This window comes from Schistocerca nitens, chromosome 1 (assembly GCF_023898315.1).
Source record: "Schistocerca nitens isolate TAMUIC-IGC-003100 chromosome 1, iqSchNite1.1, whole genome shotgun sequence".
Classification (NCBI taxonomy): domain Eukaryota; kingdom Metazoa; phylum Arthropoda; class Insecta; order Orthoptera; family Acrididae; genus Schistocerca; species Schistocerca nitens.
Window position 1 is genome coordinate 1,210,149,005 of NC_064614.1, and position 20,710 is coordinate 1,210,169,714.

General features: G+C 45.6%; 1 protein-coding gene across 1 annotated transcript in view; it reads left to right on the forward strand.

Moving 5' to 3' along the window:
- The first annotated feature begins 2,731 nt into the window (after positions 1-2,731).
- The window catches only part of LOC126233554 (uncharacterized), a 44,595-nt gene continuing 26,616 nt past the window's right edge, over positions 2,732-20,710 (forward strand). The window contains exon 1 of the mRNA XM_049942871.1: positions 2,732-3,025. Within this exon, the coding sequence (XP_049798828.1) occupies positions 2,732-3,025 (294 nt within the window). The remainder of the gene's footprint in view (positions 3,026-20,710) is intronic.

Consider the following 20,710-nt stretch of genomic DNA (forward strand, 5'->3'; position numbering starts at 1 on the left):
TCCGCAGAGTTCGTTAAGCCTGTGATCTTGCTATAGTCACCCAACTCATACAATCTGGAATATACACTGCCGGAAAAAATCGCTACACCGAGAAGAAGTTGTGAATGATACACGAAAGTTGGTAGGCGTATTTCCAGATCTGAAAAATGACTATTCAAATTTCATGCCAATAGGTTAAGAGTGGCCAGTAGCACCACTATGTCGATGCAAACCAGATTTGCTTTAAATACGTGCTGCAACGATCGTAGCATGAGTTATCTTGGAGATTGGACGTAGTGCGTCGATGTTAGTGAAGAATGCCTTTAAGACGATGCACACACTTTTATGAACAGCTCAATGAGTTTGAAAGAGGTCGTGTAATGGGGCTACGAAAAGCTGGATGTTCCTTACGTTATATTGCAAAAGACTTTGCACGAATGTAGCCACTGTGCATGACTGCTAGGTGTGGTGGTCACGGGAAAGTATGGACGCAAAAAGACCAGACTGCGGACGACCATATGGCCGTACCGAGAGCAACGACCGTTATTTCTGACGTATCGCTGTGGTCCATCCCCCTGCGTCTGCAACAGCATTTCAAACAGCAGTTGCTACCACAGTGAAACAACGGCCTGTTACAAATCGGTTACTTCAAAGACAGCTCCCAGCCAGACGCCCTGGCTGCTGCTACGATCGCAGGTTCGAATCCTGCCTCGGGCAAGAATGTGTGTAATGTCCTTAGGTTAGTTAGGTTTAAGTAGTTCTAAGTTCTAGGGGACTGATGACCTCAGCTGTTAACTCCCATAGTGCTCAGAGCCATTTGAACCAGATGCCCTGCAGTGGGCATTTCACTGACGGCAAACCACCGCCGTTTGCAAATTCAGATGTGTCAAGTTAGGTGTCATTGGAGGGCTGAGTGGAGGTTTGTTGTATGTTCTGATGAAACCTGGTCCTGCCTCCGTGCCAGTGGTGATCGTGTGTAGGTTGGAAAGAGACCAGGGTAGCGCCTGCAACCAACCTGTCTGCGTGTTAGACACACTGGACCTACACCTAAAGTTATTGTCGAGTGCGACTTCATATGACGCACCCTGATCCAAATCAGAACCTCATCACGCTGATTCGACCTGTTGTCCTGCCATTTATGACGATATCCCAGGGAGTGTTTCCCAAGAGCATAACGTTCGCCAACATACCGCTATTCAAAACCAACATGGTCTCCAGTCGAGCATGTATGGGGAATCATCGGATGACATCTCCAGTGTAATCCACGGCCAGCATTAACTATCCATGGACTGACCCACCAAGTGTAACAGCTTGGAACAGCGTCTCACGAACTGTCATCCGACACCTATAGAACAGAATGCATGCACGTTTGCATGCTTGCTTTCAACACTGTGGCGGTTATATCGGTCATTAAGGTACCAACATTTCAAATCTGCAATGACATTTCTCGCGCTTACCTTAACCAGCGTTCTTGAACCGTTACTCGTTTGAATATGTTACCTAGAAAAATATATTCCCGAAATTTTATCACTTTACATCGATTATTCTTGGTGTTGCATTTTCTTTCGTCAGCGTATATCATGAATTGAATTAGAGAAATTTCAATAGAGTATTCTTGGAAATATTTTGCTACGTTTTGTATACTGTAACACAAACAAGTTGTTGTGGACTGGCCAGACAGCCGATCCACTTTGACGGGAAGCCGAAAGGCACGAGTTTAAGCTCACGCAGGCTGGCGTGAGGTCTGGAACAAGGCCAAGGTATTTAGACTAGCAAAAAATGTACGTAGCTTCTGGAATACTTAACTTTAATCCATAATTGGTGAACATCGGTCTGACGGTACATGCATCACAAGATAAATAGCAAATGATAATGGCGCCTTGCTAGGTCGTAGCAAATGACGTAGCTGAAGGCTATGCTAACTATCGTCTCGGCTAATGAGAGCGTAATTTGTCAGTGAACCATCGCTAGCAAAGTCGGCTGTACAACTGGGGCGAGTGCTAGGACGTCTCTCTAGACCTGCCGTGTGGCGGCGCTCGGTCTGCAATCACTGATAGTGGCGACACGCGGGTCCGACGTATACTAGCGGACCGCGACCGATTTAAAGGCTATCACCTAGCAAGTGTGGTGTCTGGCGGTGACATCACACAAGTAGTTCAGAATTTTTCAATTGTTTCATTTTTTAATTCTCGTCTTAAAATATTGTCTTTAAGTTAGGTGTCGATGAAAGCTAGTTTGGTTCAAATGGTTCAAATGGCTCTGAGCACTATGGGACTCAACTGCTGAGGTCATTAGTCCCCTAGAACTTAGAACTAGTTAAACCTAACTAACCTAAGGACATCACAAACATCCATGCCCGAGGCAGGATTCGAACCTGCGACCGTAGCGGTCTTGCGGTTCCAGACTGCAGCGCCTTTAACCGCACGGCCACTTCGGTCGGCGGCTAGTTTGGTTATGTGAAGTTTCAAATGATTTGCCGAACGGAATAGACCACATAAAATATGGATGGTTTTTCACGCCTTGTTCTCGGTAGCCTTCTAATACAAAAAGAGATGTAACTGCCGTAGCGAAGCGGAGAGCAGGGCCAGGAAGCCAATCTCAGCTAAAGATAGAATCTCGGTGGCGGCGAGCAGTGAGGAGGAAACCGAAGCTGTTATCTCGGACCGGAGCGGAGAGCCGGCGTCTATCCGTCGTGACTGCGGCCGGCGATGGCACAGCTGTAGTAACGCCGGCGGTACAAGCCGGCTAACAGATGCGTGTCGTGACGTCATTTGTAACGAGAGGCTGCCGAGGCGCCGTGCCGTGCACAGCAGAGGGTTCCACGCGCGAGGTGCGCGGCATCTGCTCCCCGAGGGAAGATGAATTGCAGACAATGCGGCGTGATTTGGAAGACACGAACTGGAGAAAAATGGCGCCGCTATTCATGAGGCCAGAGGATCAGGAGCGAACACGGCGGCGGCCAGCGCGCTGGGTAGCCCCCACTGATCACACGCCGCCCTTGTCAGCCCCCACCTCCATCATCGACGTGGAGCTCAGCCGCGCCAAAGTGAACCCTTAAACACTTACTGTTAGCATGCGAGACTAAAGAAAAATCAAGACACGTGCACAGGATTTGTGGACAGGGAAAATGTTTTCGACAGTGTAACATACTGTAAGATGCTCGAAGTTCTGCGAAGAATAGGGGTAAGCTATAGGATGAGACGGGTGATACACAATATGAAAAAGAGCCAAGAGCGAATCATAAGAGTGGACGATGAAGAACGAGGTGCTCGGATTAAATGTGGTGTAAGACAGCGATGTAGTCTTTCGCCCCTACTGTTCAATCTGTACATCGAAGAAACAGTGATGCAAATAGAAGAAAGGTTTAGGAGTGGAATTACAATTCAAAGTGAAAGAATGTCAGGCATACGATTCGCTGATGACATTGCTATCCTGAGTGAAAGTGAAGAATAATTACAGGCTCAAAAAAATGGCTCTGAGCACTATGGGACTCAACTGCTGAGGTCATTAGTCCCCTAGAACTTAGAACTAGTTAAACCTAACCAACCTAAGGACATCACAAACATCCATGCCCGAGGCAGGATTCGAACCTGCGACCGTAGCGGTCTTGCGGTTCCAGACTGCAGCGCCTTTAACCGCCCGGCCACTTCGGCCGGCTAATAATTACAGGATATGCTGAATGGAAGGAACAGTTCAATGAATACAGAGTATGGATTGAGAGTAAATCGAAGAAAGACAAAAGTAATAAGAAGTAGCAGAAATGACAACAGCGAGAAAGTTAACATCAGGATTGATGGTCACGAAGTAGATGATGTGAATTCTACTACCTAGGCAGCAAAATGGTTCAAATGGCTCTGAGCACTATGCGACTTAACTTCTGAGGTTAGCAGTCGCCTAGAACTTAGAACTAACTAAACCTAACTAACATAAGGACATCAGGATTCGAACCTGCGACCCTAGCGGTCGCTCGGTTCCAGACTGTAGCGCCTTGAACCGCACGGTCACTCAGGCCGGCCCTAGGCAGCAAAATAACCAGTGACGGACAGAGCAAGGAGGACATCAAAAGCAGACTACCAATGGCAAAAAGGCAATTTCTGGTCAAGAGAAATCCACTAGTATCAAACATAGGCCTTAATCATACACTGAAGGCTTTCACGACGGGATGTTTCAGCTGCCGAGAATTCTTCCCTGTTGCATGGCCGTGGTCCGTGGAACTCTTCTATCCCTGACGTTTCGTCCAAAGCTACGTTGGACATCTTCGGAGGTGCACAGCCAGGAGCACCTCCGAAGATGTCCAACGAAGCTTTGGACGGGACGTCAGGGATAGAAGAGTTCCATGGACCACGGCCATACCACCCGGAAGAATTCTCGGTATAGGCCTTAATTTCAGGAAAAAATTAATGAGTTTGTACGTTTGGAGCACACCATTGTATGGCAGTGAAACACGGACTCTGGGAAAGCCGGAGTAAAAGAGAATCGAAGCATTTGAGATGTGGTGCTACAGACGAATGTAGGCTCATAAGGTACGGAATGAGGAGGTTCTGCGCAGAATCGGAGAGCAAAGGAATGTGTGGAGAAAAGTGAGAGGAATACGAAACAGGCTGTTAGGACCTCTGATAAAACATTTGGGACTAACTTCCACGGTACTAGACGGAGCTGTAGAGTGCCATAATTGTAGAGGAAGACAGAATCTGGAATACATGCAGCAAATAATTGAGGACGAAGGTTGCAAGTGAAACTCTGAAATGAAGAGATTGGAACAGGAGAAGGATTCGTGGCGGGCAGCATCAAACCAGTCAGCAGACCGACGACTCAAAAAAAAAAAATTAAAAAAACCACCCTACAGTATACAGGGCCGTAGAGGGCCATATGGGTTTTATGTGGAGTTTGACAGTGGCCTAAGAATATATTCTACAACATTCCCCCTCACAGTTAACGTGTGCTCCAAACCTTATCACCATTTCAAAGAGCATTTGTTGTCATATATTTCTTTATGCAGGGTGCCAGAAAAAAACTAAAAATTATTTGTGCATAAATTTCCTAATTTCAAAAATAATAATAAGCAGATTAAGGAGAGGCGGAAGGCAATTTCATTCCTGTTCTGCCAATGGTATTTCACCCTTTGAATAGGTACGCTTTTTAAAAGAACTGTTAAGTGTGAAACAATGAAATTTTCACTGAATGCATGTAACATATATGCCTGCATTTACAAGTAAAGTGAACAAAATACCTACTATGGATTTGAAGAATTTTGTTTTATTCTTTCAGTCATGAAATTTCACTTTTTTAATTCTTTAGTTATTATCAAACAGTTTCTCTTTGGTTGGTGGTCCTTGTTACCATCCTGAGTAAAAATTGACGAAATTTTATATTTGTAAACCATTTAGTTTAGTAATTAACAGTACGTGAAAGTCAAAAAATGTAATTTTGAGAAAAATCAATGTAACGTTTAGTATTGAAATTTTAGTATAGTTATTCCTGAGAATTACTGAGCATCATATAAAGTCTGCTGATCTTTTCTTCTCTTGGACCCTCTTCTTTTCTGTCTAACTTCTTTTGTGCATTTTAAATTAGCAATTTCTGCTTTGCGGATTCCCTCTCTTTACCTATTACCACTGTATTTTATGCCTAATACTTTCAAGACATCCAGTTGTCGTATTGTACTATCATTGAAGCATCATAAACACCAAATTTGAGGGTTGTAATCTGAACAAATACAGTTTTCGGTAGCCGGATCCTAACGACAGAATTCACACATTCATTTAAGTTTGGCGTTTTCACGTGAACACATTTCTTCAATAAGGTATCTCTACAAAGATCTCTAAATGTAGATTTAATTTCGATCATTACAGCTGCAGGAAAAAAATGTTCGTGTCATCTGTTGCACTCCTGTAGTTGCAGCAAGTGTCAGGATCATTCGGGCAAAGACGGTTCTGGAGATATCATTTGTGGAAAGCTTATCGAAAAAGAAAGCATATACATCTTTTTTCGTGTTTTCTAAATTCCCCACATTCATTCTTATGGCGAAGCCATAATAATTCTGTAATCTATCTAGTCAGGCGGCCTTTACCACTTATTGTCATACCCTCTTCCAGCATAATTTTTTTAAATTTTCTCTTCATAATCTTCTCATTCTGGACTCCATTCTCTTCTGGACATGCCCAACACATTCTAATTTACAAATAGAAGCGGGAAATAAGATACAAGGAATAAAAGAAGCCAGTGCAATATCTCTGCATGGTGTAAAAAAGAAGGAGTGGCACTTCAATGCCAGAACGCACAGTGTATTGGGAAAACCATCATAACTCACTAAAACAATGTCGTATACATATGAAACAAAAACTGTTTGACGCACGAAACAGCGGGAATTTCAAATACGCAAAAAATATATAATTCAGTTTCTTGAGCCCGTTTGCCTTCCATCTCCACTTAAACCGACACAAAAAATAAGCATTTCTGTTCTTTGGCTAGGACATTTTTCAGTTGTTTCGTATGTCGGTTGGAAATAGTTTTAGTATAAATAAAATCAGAAATAAATTTTAACTTTATTTTTTAAAGGCTTCCAGGTCACGTTAGTTCACAGTGATACAGTCATTGACGAACATTATTTCATGAGATCGTCTTTGCTCCGTCCGTCATTGGATTGCTTACTGCCTAGGTAGTAGAATTCCTTAACGGCTACGGCCAGTCACACACAAGTTTTCGTTAAATTTTCCAGAAGGCATCGCCCCTACCAACGCCTTAAGGAACTGCGGGAATGCCGTACGCCCGATTCAAAATTTCGAGGAACCAAGTCTGGTAAAAGCGCCGAAATTGCAATCCGCCACATTATCGGTTGAAAGAATTTGCGTCGGTGACTACACGGCGCCGGTCAGACTGCACCAGTCATTGTGAAATAGGTACTCCGTATCAGCGACCTCAGTAGTCATTAGACGTCGTGAGAAAGCAGAATGGGGCGCTCCGCGGAACTCACAGACTTCGAGCGTGATCAGGTGATTGGGTGTCACTTATGTCATACGTATGTAGTGAGGTTTCAACACTCCTAAACATCCCCAGGTCCACGATTTGATAGTGAAGTGGAAACGTGAAGGGACACGTAAAGCACAAAAGCGTACTAGCCGGCCTCGTCTGTTGACTGACAGAGACTGTCTACAGTTGACCAGGGTCGTAATGTGTAACAGGCAGACATGTGTCTAGACCATCACACAGGAATACCAAACTTCATACAGTGAGCCTTTCAGAGGTGGTGGTCCAGATTGCTGTACATACAGGTACCTCTAATATCCAGTAGCACGTTCTGTTGCATTGATGCATTACTGTATTCGTCGTGGCATACTATACACAAATTCTTCAAAGCACTTTTGGTCCAGATTGTCCCACTCCTCAACGGCGATTCGGCGTAGATCCCTCAGGGTGGTTGGTGGGTCACGTCCATAAACAGCCCTTTTCAATCTATCCCAGGCAAGTTCGATAGGGTTCATGTCTGGAGAACATGCTGGCCACTCTAGTCGAGCGATGTCGTTATCCTGAAGGAAGTCATTCACAAGACATGCACGATAGGGGACGCGAATTGTTGTCCATGAAGACGAATGTCTCGCCAATATGATGCCGATATGATTGCACTATCGGTCGGAGGTTGGCATTCACGTATCGTACAGCCGTTACCGCGGCTTCCATGACCACCAGCGGAGTACGTCGGCCAAACAAAATACAAACGTTCAAAAAATGTCCGACAAATGGCGCTTCATCTGATCAGAATAGCAATAATTAGCATAACAAAGTAAGACAAAGCGAAGATGATGTTCTTTACAGGAAATAATCAATATGTCCACCATCATTCCTCAACAATAGCTGTAGTCGAGGAATAGTGTCGTGATCAGCACTGTAAAGCATGTCCGGAGTTATGGTGAGGCATTGGCGTCGGATGTTATCTTTCAGCATCCCTAGAGATGTCGGTCGATCACGATACGCTTGCGACTTCAGGTAACCCCAAAGCCAATAATCGCGCGAACTGAGTGAGGTCTGGGGACCTGGGAGGCCAAGCATGACGAAAGTGGCGGCTGAGCACACGATCATCACCAAACGACGCGCGCAAGAGATCTTTCACGCGTCTGGCAATATGAGGTGTTTCTTTTTTTTTTGTTCTAATAAAACCCCATGTCATTCCAACCATGTGTGTCAGTTTTTACCTCTCTATCTACATTATTACGTGGTTTATTAAGTTTTCAAATTTATACTCACTTTTTGGTCACCAGGTACTTCCACAATAAGGAGACCACACCGTAACATTGGACAGAGGCGGAGGAGATATGGTAATCTGTGGGAATAGACGTGTGGTGGTTCGGAAAACATTCGAGAGAAATGGCATGTTTTTTTCAATTCAATAAACTTTATACTTGAGGTTATTTTATTTTCAAAAATGTTCAAATGTGTATGAAATCTTATGGGACTTAACTGCTAAGGTCATCACTCCCTAAGCTTACACACTACTTAACCTAAATTATCTTAAGGGCAAACACACACACCCATGCCCGAGGGAGGACTCGAACCTCCGCCGGGATCAGCCGCACAGTCCATGACTGCAGCGCTTGAGACCGCTCGGCTAATCCCGCGCGGCTATTTTATTTTATTTCGTACAGAACCAGTTTCGGCATTTCACTTCGCTATCTTCAGGCCCCATACGTTTTTTTTTTAATCAACGAGCTTATTGTATAGCGCCATAAAACTGGATATCGTTGTGCAACAATGATTGGGATTCACGAATGGCACTATATAATAAGCGCCTTGATTCGAAAAAAAAGCGTATGGGGCCTGAAGATGGCAAAATGAATTGCCGAAACTGGTTGTGTTCGAAAAAAAAATGGCATAAAGTATACGGCTTTTGGTAAAGTTTATTGAATTGAAAAGTACGTACCAACCCATGTCCCCTGGCCATAACGGATCGACAGAGATGGACTGGCATGTTGTTTCCAGCGAAAAGCCCACGGCTTAACAATAGATAAAGTAGTAGTTACCGGTATGAAACATCTTAATTTCGTATGTGGACACCGCGTAGAGAGAAAAAAGAGGACCATTAGAGGTTCCACGATGACCGATATGGCTTTAAGATGGATTGACTGGAATATTCTCGGGTGTGCCAGTCATACGAAATACGTTGATTTGCAGCATGCTGTTGCAGGAATCGACGGATGTGTTGCACCCTGTGCTCAGTCGCAACATACACTGCCTGATCAAAATCAGCCGGACAACAATTGATTTTATGACGGCTTGAACACTGCTGGAGACACATTCCATAAGGTGTCAGTATATCGGTGGAGAAATGGCAGTATGTTCTTCCTCAAGATCCGAAACTAGAGAAGGTACTGATGCTTGACGCTGAGTTCTGAAACGAAGCAGACTTTCTAACACGTCCAAAAGGCGTGCCATCGGGTTCAGATGGGGACTCTTGGAAGGCCAGTCCAGTTCTGGAACGTTGCTGTCCAGAAACTGTTGATACACTGACGCAGCTTTATGAAGGGGTGTGCCATCCTAGAGCAAACTAGACGCTCTAGCTCGTCCCAAAGGTGTTCCATTGGGTTGAGATCGGGACTCTGGGCAAGCAAATCGAGTTCAGGGATGTTGTTCACAAATCGTTGTCTCCCTGATGCTGATTCATGACGGGGTGTATTGTCGTGGAGATGCAAACTGTGATCGTCTTTCAACTGTTCGTTACTGTACGCAGTTACCTGCAAAATCAGTTCATATCCTTCCACCTCAGGTGTTTTGTTAAGCGCAGTACAAGGACGGAAAACACCCCATACCGTGACACCACCCCCTTCATACTTCACTGTTTGTACTAGAAGTGATGGCAGGTAACGTTTTCCAGGCAGTCACCAAACCAAACCCTCCCATCGGACTGTCACAGGGTATAGCGAGATTCATGCGTCCAAATCTCTCATTCTCAGTCATCCACTGCCCAGTGACTTCGCTTTTTACATAACCTGAAGCATAGTCTAGCATTTACTATAGAATTATGAGAAGCTGCTCGACCACTGACCCCATTCTTTTTAACTTCTTACTCGCAATCATTGTGTTAGCTGGACTGCTGGCAGCACTTTTGAACTCACGAGTGATTTCTTCCACTGACTTCATGCAACTTTTTTTTACAACAACCCTCCGTAATGATCGATGGTCCCTGTAAGCCAGTACACGAAGCCTGACTGGTTTAGTATAGCTGTGGTTGTTCTTTTGCGTTTCCACTTTACAGTCATACCACCAACAGTCGAATTGGGCACATTTAGAAAGGTTGAAATATGCCTGATGGACTTGTTATTCAGGTGATATCCACGTTGGAAGTCAACTGGTTCTGCTGTTAATGCTTCACTGCTGACAACACACTACTCCGTGTATCCTTTTCCAGCGGCGGACCTGCCTCTATTGACATCTAGCAGTCAATTCCTCATTCCTTAGTGGTATCTGGATACTTTTGATTACATAGTGTATTCTACAACTAAACAAGCATGTATTATCTGTTGTGTTTTTCTTGTCACATCACTGGTTGAACGATATTCTTTTTATTGCGCGTAAGACACCATCTGTAGTAACCTTCTCGACCGCTGTCAGTGGCTCTACTCTGAATAAATTTCTTAGAGCGTGACGACTTGTTTCAAGATCGTTACGTAGCCGCACTCTAATACACCACGGCGGATATTTCCTTATTAATGCGAGCAGTTCCAGTACTTCTTCTGAGATCTGTTTACCAGACTAAGACGCAAAAACGTAAAATCAGTTCCAGTATCTAGCTAGCTGGTTTTCAACCCTAGTTGGCTTTCAACCTCAACGATTAATGGCCAGGTAGCCACTTCGTCCTGGCAAGGAGAGGCAGTATATATTGCCTCGCATGTACTGTCAAAGAAATACGATCCCATGATTTATCAATTTCATAGATACAGCACGGCTACAATTGAATGTGAATATATTATCTGAGGATACGATACCTAGGAACATAACTTCGGCTTGCAGTGAAAACTATAACTTGCTTTACGTCCCTCGTTGGATTCACTTCTTAAATACTGGTACAGAGTTGCTGTTAAACTTACAAAGCTTTCGTCATATAATATTACCATAATTCTGTTAAATATCAATCCAACTCGGATATTTCGTACCTTATAACCTCATATCGCCGTAAAAACATAAATTTTAAAATTCCTTTATACCGCTACAGTGTGTTTGGATGTTTCTATTAAAGATGTGAGCTCACGAACTCACGCCTTGTTAACGCAGGACATAAGCTTGAGACTGAGCGTTCGGAATTTTCAGCAGCAAAAAATGAGAGTAAACTTTGTGGGGAAAATATAATCTTCTAAGTAGGTCAAACTTCAGTTTTCGTCAAGCTGACATTTATTAACACCAACGACAATAGGTTCCGCAGTTTCTATTACAACAGCAAACCCAAATGCGTAGTGTAGCCGTAAGTATCTATAGCTTCCAATTGGTCATCTCTACTCCTTAGAAACAGAAAACAAGGAACTAACATTAGGTTGTAAAACATGGTTCACCACAAGGAAAATTCCAAGCTGCAGGCTATACACCGTAATTCTGAAATAGTTTCCGTCACTTGTTAGAATAAACCTTAAAAATAGCTAACATGCCATCTTAATTCCTTAAGATTTCATTTCGCTTATGTTTCACGTATGACTACGTTTTACACTCATATTGTATGGGTGGCTGTTGTACCTAGAAGATAAGTTACATATTAACAGACGAAGATTTTTTGGTCTGTACTTCGGTGTAGTGACTGGTGACATGAAGGAATGCGCACTAGAACCGCCATAAACAGTTTCTCCCATTATTTGCAATTTTTGTTGTTGTTACAGTGAGGCTGTATTTTGTGTAGAATTTGTAAATCTTCCACTTTCTAAACATAAGTGCTTTACAATGAATTAATATTGTTGGGAATATATTGTTAATTCTTCACGTACAGAATTTTATGGTGAGTAAGTAACATGCTGCGTAATCTTAGAACTGTTGATATACACTCCTGGAAATTGAAATAAGAACACCGTGAATTCATTGTCCCAGGAAGGGGAAACTTTATTGACACATTCCTGGGGTCAGATACATCACATGATCACACTGACAGAACCACAGGCACATAGACACAGGCAACAGAGCATGCACAATGTCGGCACTAGTACAGTGTATATCCACCTTTCGCAGCAATGTAGGCTGCTATTCTCCCATGGAGACGATCGTAGAGATGCTGGATGTAGTCCTGTGGAACGGCTTGCCATGCCATTTCCACCTGGCGCCTCAGTTGGACCAGCGTTCGTGCTGGACGTGCAGACCGCGTGAGACGACGCTTCATCCAGTCCCAAACATGCTCAATGGGGGACAGATCCGGAGATCTGGCTGGCCAGGGTAGTTGACTTACACCTTCTGGAGCACGTTGGGTGGCACGGGATACATGCGGACGTGCATTGTCCTGTTGGAACAGCAAGTTCCCTTGCCGGTCTAGGAATGGTAGAACGATGGGTTCGATGACGGTTTCGATGTACCGTGCACTATTCAGTGTCCCCTCGACGATCACCAGTGGTGTACGGCCAGTGTAGGAGATCGCTCCCCACACCATGATGCCGGGTGTTGGCCCTGTGTGCCTCGGTCGTATGCAGTCCTAATTGTGGCGCTCACCTGCACGGCGCCAAACACGTATACGACCATCATTGGCACCAAGGCAGAAGCGACTCTCATCGCTGAAGACGACACGTCTCCATTCGTCCCTCCATTCACGCCTGTCGCGACACCACTGGAGGCGGGCTGCACGATGTTGGGGCGTGAGCGGAAGACGGCCTAACGGTGTGCGGGACCGTAGCCCAGCTTCATGGAGACGGTTGCGAATGGTCCTCGCCGATACCCCAGGAGCAACAGTGTCCCTAATTTGCTGGGAAGTGGCGGTGCGGTCCCCTACGGCAGTGCGTAGGATCCTACGGTCTTGGCGTGCATCCGTGCGTCGCTGCGGTCCGGTCCCAGGTCGACGGGCACGTGCACCTTCCGCCGACCACTCGCGACAACATCGATGTACTGTGGAGACCTCACGCCCCACGTGTTGAGCAATTCGGCGGTACGTCCACCCGGCCTCCCGCATGCCCACTATACGCCCTCGCTCAAAGTCCGTCAACTGCACATACGGTTCACGTCCACGCTGTCGCGGCATGCTACCAGTGTTAAAGACTGCGATGGAGCTCCGTATGCCACGGCAAACTGGCTGACACTGACGGCGGCGGTGCACAAATGCTGCGCAGCTAGCGCCATTCGACGGCCAACACCTCGGTTCCTGGTGTGTCCGCTGTGCCGTGCGTGTGATCATTGCTTGTACAGCACTCTCGCAGTGTCCGGAGCAAGTATGGTGGGTCTGACACACCGGTGTCAATGTGTTCTTTTTTCCATTTCCAGGAGTGTAACAGGTGGACCGTTGAGCCATACTTCGTTGGTCACGCAACATCGTGAACCTCGATTTGTACCATAGAGCATTTGATACTGGCAAATAAATTGAGTTTCTTGAATATTTTACCAATTTTACCTCTCTTCAAAATGGAAGTTCGTATTAATTTCTATTGTATTATCTTCTGTTTCAAAATGTACTTAAATGGAAACTGGTTTTTGACAATATATGTACTTCATTTTATTCCAGTTACCGGTAACCGGTGTGTATCAGAGAAATAATGTAACATATAGACAATTAAGTACAGTATTGACAAGATTTTCTCGATAGACATGCATTTAAATTTTAGTAGAATGTTTGTTCCTAAGCCTATGACCGTGTTCTACCTTGAAACATTTTTTCACATTTGGAAAAATCTTAACTTTCCGTAGTAAATTTTGTAATTTTGGAAACGACTGTAGCATCTAAAAAGTGAATACCACCACTTAAAAATATAATAAGAAAATATGTTTAATTTCGAATAAAGAAGTATATATTCGCTAGAGACGAATGTGTGAAATGTGCACTAAGCTAGAACTGCCTACACACCTAATACTTGCGTTTGGGATTTTTACCGCAGTATAGAAAAAGCTATCCAATACAAGGAAATGAAAAAAAGCGGCTATACTATTCCCAAGACTTTTGTGTGTCTCCTATACGGTTATTGAGACGTTGGCAACCCAGTTCTAAGCAAAGAAGGGAAGGCAGAAAGGTGGAAGGAGTATATAGAGGGTTTATACAAGGGCGATGTACTTGAAGACAGTATTATGGAAATGGAAGAGGATGTAGATGAAGATGAAATAGGAGATAAGATACTGCGTGAAGAGTTTGACAGAGCACTGAAAGACCTGAGTCGAAACAAGGCCCCGGGAGTAGACAACATTCCATTAGAACTACTGATGGCCTTGGGAGAGCCAGTCATGACAAAACTCTACCATCTGGTGAGCAAGATGTATGAGACAGGCGAAATACCCACAGATTTCAAGAAGAATATAATAATTCCAATACCAAAGAAAGCAGGTGTTGACAGATGTGAAAATTACCGAACTATCAGTTTAATAAGTCACAGCTGCAAAATACTAACGCGAATTCTTTACAGACGAATGGAAAAACTGGTAGAAGCGGACCTCGGGGAAGATCAGTTTGGATTCCGTAGAAATGTTGGAACACGTGAGGCAATACTAACCGTACGACTTATCTTAGAAGAAAGATTAACAAAAGGCAAACCTACGTTTCTAGCATTTGTAGACTTAGAGAAAGCTTTTGACAACGTTAACTGGGATACTCTCTTTCAAATTCTGAAGGTGGCAGGGGTAAAATACAGGGAGCGAAAGGCTATTTACAATTTGTACAGAAACCAGATGGCAGTTATAAGAATCGAGGGGCATGAAAGGAAAGCAGTGGTTGGGAAAGGAGTGAGACAGGGTTGTAGCCTCTCCCCGATGTTATTCAATCTGTATATTGAGCAAGCAGTAAAGGAAACAAAAGAAAAATTCGGAGTAGGTATTAAAATTCATGGAGAAGAAGTAAAAACTTTGAGGTTCGCCGATGACATTGTAATTCTGTCAGAGACAGCAAAGGACTTGGAAGAGCAGTTGAACGGAATGGACAGTGTCTTGAAAGGAGGATATAAGATGAACATCAACAAAAGCAAAACGAGGATAATGGAATGTAGTCAAATTAAATCGGGTGATGCTGAGGGGATTAGATTAGGAAATGAGACACATAAAGTAGTAAAGGAGTTTTGCTATTTAGGGAGTAAAATAACTGATGATGGTCGAAGTAGAGAGGATATAAAATGTAGACTGGCAATGGCAAGGAAATCGTGTCTGAAGAAGAGAAATTTGTTAACATCGAGTATATATTTAAGTGTCAGGAAGTCGTTTCTGAAAGTATTTGTATGGAGTGTAGCCATGTATGGAAGTGAAACATGGACGGTAAATAGTTTGGACAAGAAGAGAATAGAAGCTTTCGAAATGTGGTGCTACAGAAGAATGCTGAAGATAAGGTGGGTAGATCACGTAACTAATGAGGAGGTATTTAATAGGATTGGGGAGAAGTTTGTGGCACAACTTGACTAGAAGAAGGGATCGGTTGGTAGGACATGTTTTGAGGCATCAAGGGATCACAAATTTAGCATTGGAGGCCAGCGTGTAGGGTAAAAATCGTAGAGGGAGACCAAGAGATGAATACACTAAGCAGATTCAGAAGGATGTAGGTTGCAGTAGGTACTGGGAGATGAAGAAGCTTGCACAGGATATAGCATGGAGAGCTGCATCAAACCAGTCTCAGGACTGAAGACCACAACAACAACAACTATACGGTTATTGTGTTGTTTCATTTTTTGTCTTATACAATGTTTCCCTAAATGCAAGTAAAAGAATAAGAAAATCCGTTTTGTGGATTGATTTATGTCATAGTGTTCGTGAGTTTCAAACCACTCTATGCAAATAGAAACAACGATACGTCAAGAATTTAACACCACGACAATATGCAGCAATTTTAATCACAAATTTGTTCAAGTTAAATTACTTCAGGCCTTTGCTACGTGATATAATCGTCGGTGAATTGTAAACACTTGAAAATTTTATTACTGCTCACAATCAAAATTCTCTTGCAGGGTATCTGCTGATTTAAATCAGTCAAACTCTTCTCCTTACTGCATCTCTTCTTTCAGGAGAAAACCTATGAAGTTTGCCTCCCTTCTGAGCTTGGAAAGCAACAGCCGAAAGAACAGAACTATGGCACTATTGACACAAAACTGTTGTATGTTACACAAGCGTCCAATATGCGGAAAACACTATGTGACTCGATTTCAGCCTGTCACGAACTGAAAAAGGCTGCGAGCGTACGATTGGCCTTACTTTCCATACACACAGATTGTCCTACTGAGCATGCTTCGGACCAGCTGAAACTTGCACATCAACTTCAATGACACACTGAATGAGTTCTGAAAGGCTGCTGTCGAAGAGCAGAGCAGATGAAGCAGCGATATCTCGACCACTTTGTGACTGCAATCCAAGGAGAACCAACCCCTGCGGGTCTGGTGATTAGAATAAGCCGAAGGTATTTCTGCCTGTCGTAAGAGACGACTAAAAGGAGTCTACAACCTTTCGGTTTAATACGTTATGGTCCTCTTTCCGGGTTTAACTTCCATCTCTCGAAATTTTCCGAAACGGTGCATCAGATATCCATATTGCAATTAGATCTTCTACACCTCTTATTGTCATGTCTCTGTCACTCCACCCGAAATTCATCTACACTCCTGGAAATGGAAAAAAGAACACATTGACACCGGTGTGTCAGACCCACCATACTTGCTCCGGACACTGCGAGAGGGCTGTACAAGCAATGATCACACGCACGGCACAGCGGACACACCAGGAACCGCGGTGTTGGCCGTCGAATGGCGCTAGCTGCGCAGCATTTGTGCACCGCCGCCGTCAGTGTCAGCCAGTTTGCCGTGGCATATGGAGCTCCATCGCAGTCTTTAACACTGGTAGCATGCCGCGACAGCGTGGACGTGAACCGTATGTGCAGTTGACGGACTTTGAGCGAGGGCGTATAGTGGGCATGCGGGAGGCCGGGTGGACGTACCGCCGAACTGCTCAACACGTGGGGCGTGAGGTCTCCACAGTACATCGATGTTGTCGCCAGTGGGCGGCGGAAGGTGCACGTGCCCGTCGACCTGGGACCGGACCGCAGCGACGCACGGATGCACGCCAAGACCGTAGGATCCTACGCAGTGCCGTAAGGGACCGCACCGCCACTTCCCAGCAAATTAGGGACACTGTTGCTCCTGGGGTATCGGCGAGGACCATTCGCAACCGTCTCCATGAAGCTGGGCTACGGTCCCGCACACCGTTAGGCCGTCTTCCGCTCACGCCCCAACATCGTGCAGCCCGCCTCCAGTGGTGTCGCGACAGGCGTGAATGGAGGGACGAATGGAGACGTGTCGTCTTCAGCGATGAGAGTCGCTTCTGCCTTGGTGCCAATGATGGTCGTATACGTGTTTGGCGCCGTGCAGGTGAGCGCCACAATCAGGACTGCATACGACCGAGGCACACAGGGCCAACACCCGGCATCATGGTGTGGGGAGCGATCTCCTACACTGGCCGTACACCACTGGTGATCGTCGAGGGGACACTGAATAGTGCACGGTACATCCAAACCGTCATCGAACCCATCGTTCTACCATTCCTAGACCGGCAAGGGAACTTGCTGTTCCAACAGGACAATGCACGTCCGCATGTATCCCGTGCCACCCAACGTGCTCTAGAAGGTGTAAGTCAACTACCCTGGCCAGCAAGATCTCCGGATCTGTCCCCCATTGAGCATGTTTGGGACTGGATGAAGCGTCGTCTCACGCGGTCTGCACGTCCAGCACGAACGCTGGTCCAACTGAGGCGCCGGGTGGAAATGGCATGGCAAGCTGTTCCACAGGACTACATCCAGCATATCTACGATCGTCTCCATGGGAGAATAGCAGCCTGCATTGCTGCGAAAGGTGGATATACACTGTATTAGTGCAGACATTGTGCATGCTCTGTTGCCTGTGTCTATGTGCCTGTGGTTCTGTCAGTGTGATCATGTGATGTATCTGACCCCAGGAATGTGTCAATAAAGTTTCCCCTTCCTGGGACAATGAATTCACGGTGTTCTTATTTCAATTTCCAGGAGTGTACAGAGGCCAGGACACCTTCCGGGGTACGTCATCTTCTTTCTTCGTCCATTGTCGCCTTTCGCCCCCATGATAATACTGGATTTCCCTGCACTCAATATCCAGCACTGTAGCCAGTCCGTCGTGGAGTGGTCGTCATGTACCTCCTTGGTTGTAGCCCCCTGATTACACAGGGATTGCGCTACTGATGTCTGAGCTGCAACATCCCCACGTTTGCCGAGAAGCCCATGGTCTTGGGGTATCGGGAATCCCGGCAACGGCCAGGCACCAGGTGGCCTTTGCTGTGGCTGGGTGCCCCTGAACAAAGTGGATGGTATCAGGGCGGATGACCTGCAATGAAGAGGACAGTCCTCTTTTGCTGGGGACTGAATGGCCCCAGCAATCTCTAAGAAAGGCAAGGTTGAATTCAGTGCTACAGAGTATGACCCTAAATCGTTCCCCTCCCTAGCTACACCATGGGAGGAACGAAGGGCTTCAGAAAGAAGAGAGGTATTTTGGCCTTGTTATTTAGCGTGCAGCAGAACTGATGGGTACTCCTTTCTGGCTACAAAGCCTCTACTTTTTAGTTGAACACCTGGAGGATAAGTCTGGGGAAGCGACAGCACTATCAAAACTGTGCAGTGGGTCAGTCCTGAATCAGTCGGCATCCCCTTCCCAGTCCTGGGAGTTACTCGCCTATGACAAGTGGCGTGATATTCCAATTCGGTCACTTTCCAGAAAAGCGTCAACATGGTCCAGGAAATTATTTTTCATTGGGACCTCCTGTTGCAGTCCGACAACTGGAGGGCACCAACTTAGAACATAGGGATGTTTACTTTGTCTGGCATGTTTATAGGGGACCTTAAGGCAACAGGGCTGCTACTAGTTCCTTCATCTTGGTCATTGAGGATGATTTGTTACCCTAGAGGGTCACGTTGATGGTCTACTGATGTGATGTCAAACAATTCGTCCCCCTTCCAATGTGGTGATTTAAGTGCTTTAAATTTGGTCACATCTTTTCCCAATGCCATTCCAGTGTAACATGTCGAGACTGAGGACGTCTACCGCATCCAAGTACTCCATGTGCACCTCCTCCCACCTGTGTCAACTGTGGAGAGCACCACTCCCCAGGCTCGCTGGACCTCCTCCAGCTATACTCACGTGAAAGGGATCCCTTGGGACTCTCCCTTCCAAGAAGCCAAGTACAGCTGGTCAGAGGGCTCCATGCTTTTCCTCTGCCCCTGACATTACCTCAGGGAAGCCCTCGCAGCAGGTTCCTAAAGGGCAGTGAGAGGCAAACCGATGAAGAAGAAATCGGTTGAGGAACATGAGACTGGTGGCTGCCACACCACCTCTCCCCACCAGTTTTGTGTCTGAGGATTAGATAGAGATTTTAACGTCCCCCAAGGACCTGGATCTCGCTGACGCTTCAGACGCAATGGTCCTGGCTACCAGCACCAAACTGATGGTGTCAGGTGACCCTGAGGTGTAACATTACTCATTAGTCCCTTCGTGCCTTCTGAGACGACTGGCAATGTCATCCTCCATTGAAACTGCAGCGATTTTTTCTACCACCTGGCTGAGTTATGACAACTCTTACACATTACATCTGCATTCTGTAATGCCCTTCGCTGCAGCCATTAGAGACTGTAGGTGAGCCCTCCAACATCATAAGCGCCACCTGAACCTAGAACACCTCACTGCCTTCAAATGGATGTGTGCCTGCATCTCTCACCTCATTAAACAACAGAAGAAGGAGTGTTGAGAACGATACGTCGCCACCATTGAATCACGAATCTCTGCTTTCCATGTTTGAACCAAGCCTCACACGCCTTTCCATATATCAGACACATGCAGGTATACCTGGAATTTCCACACATGGAGCTGTATCTGCCGATCCAGATGTAATTGCAGAGAATTATGCTTGCACCTCTGCATCTGAGAATTACCGTCCCACCTTTCGTCTCCCAAAACAGTGGGTAGAACGACAACACCTCTCTCTTTTTCCCACCACACTGAGCCACAAACTGCTCCCTTCAAAGAGTGGAAATTTCTCAGTGCCCTCGCCGATTGTCCTGACACAACCCTTCGACCAGACCACATCCCAAATCATTGAACATCGGTGAGCCGATCATCAGCGCCATCTCCTTGCCACCTTCAGACGCATCTGGAGAGGTGGCGAATTCCCGTCACAACGGCGGGAAAATATCATCGTGCCAGTGCTAAAGCCTGGTAAGAACTCGCTAGGTATGGGTATTTATCGTCCTATCAGCCTCACCAACGTTTTGTGAAAGCTGCTCGACGTATGGTGAGCCAGTGGCTGTGTTAGCTCCTCGAGTCTCGAGACTGTCTGGCTCTGCCCCAGGGAAGTTTTTGGCGGGGTCGCTCCACCACTGACACTTTGGTCTACCTGGACTCTGTCATCCAAACGGCCCTTTTCCGGCGTCAACACATCATTGCCGTCTTTTTAGACCTGAAAAAATCCTATGATACCATTTGGCGACACCACATCATCGCTGCTCTGCATAAGTGGGGTCTTCAAGGTCCGCTCCCAATTTTTATACGGAACTTTTTGTCGCTCCGCACATTCTGAGTTCGAGTCAGTGCTTCAT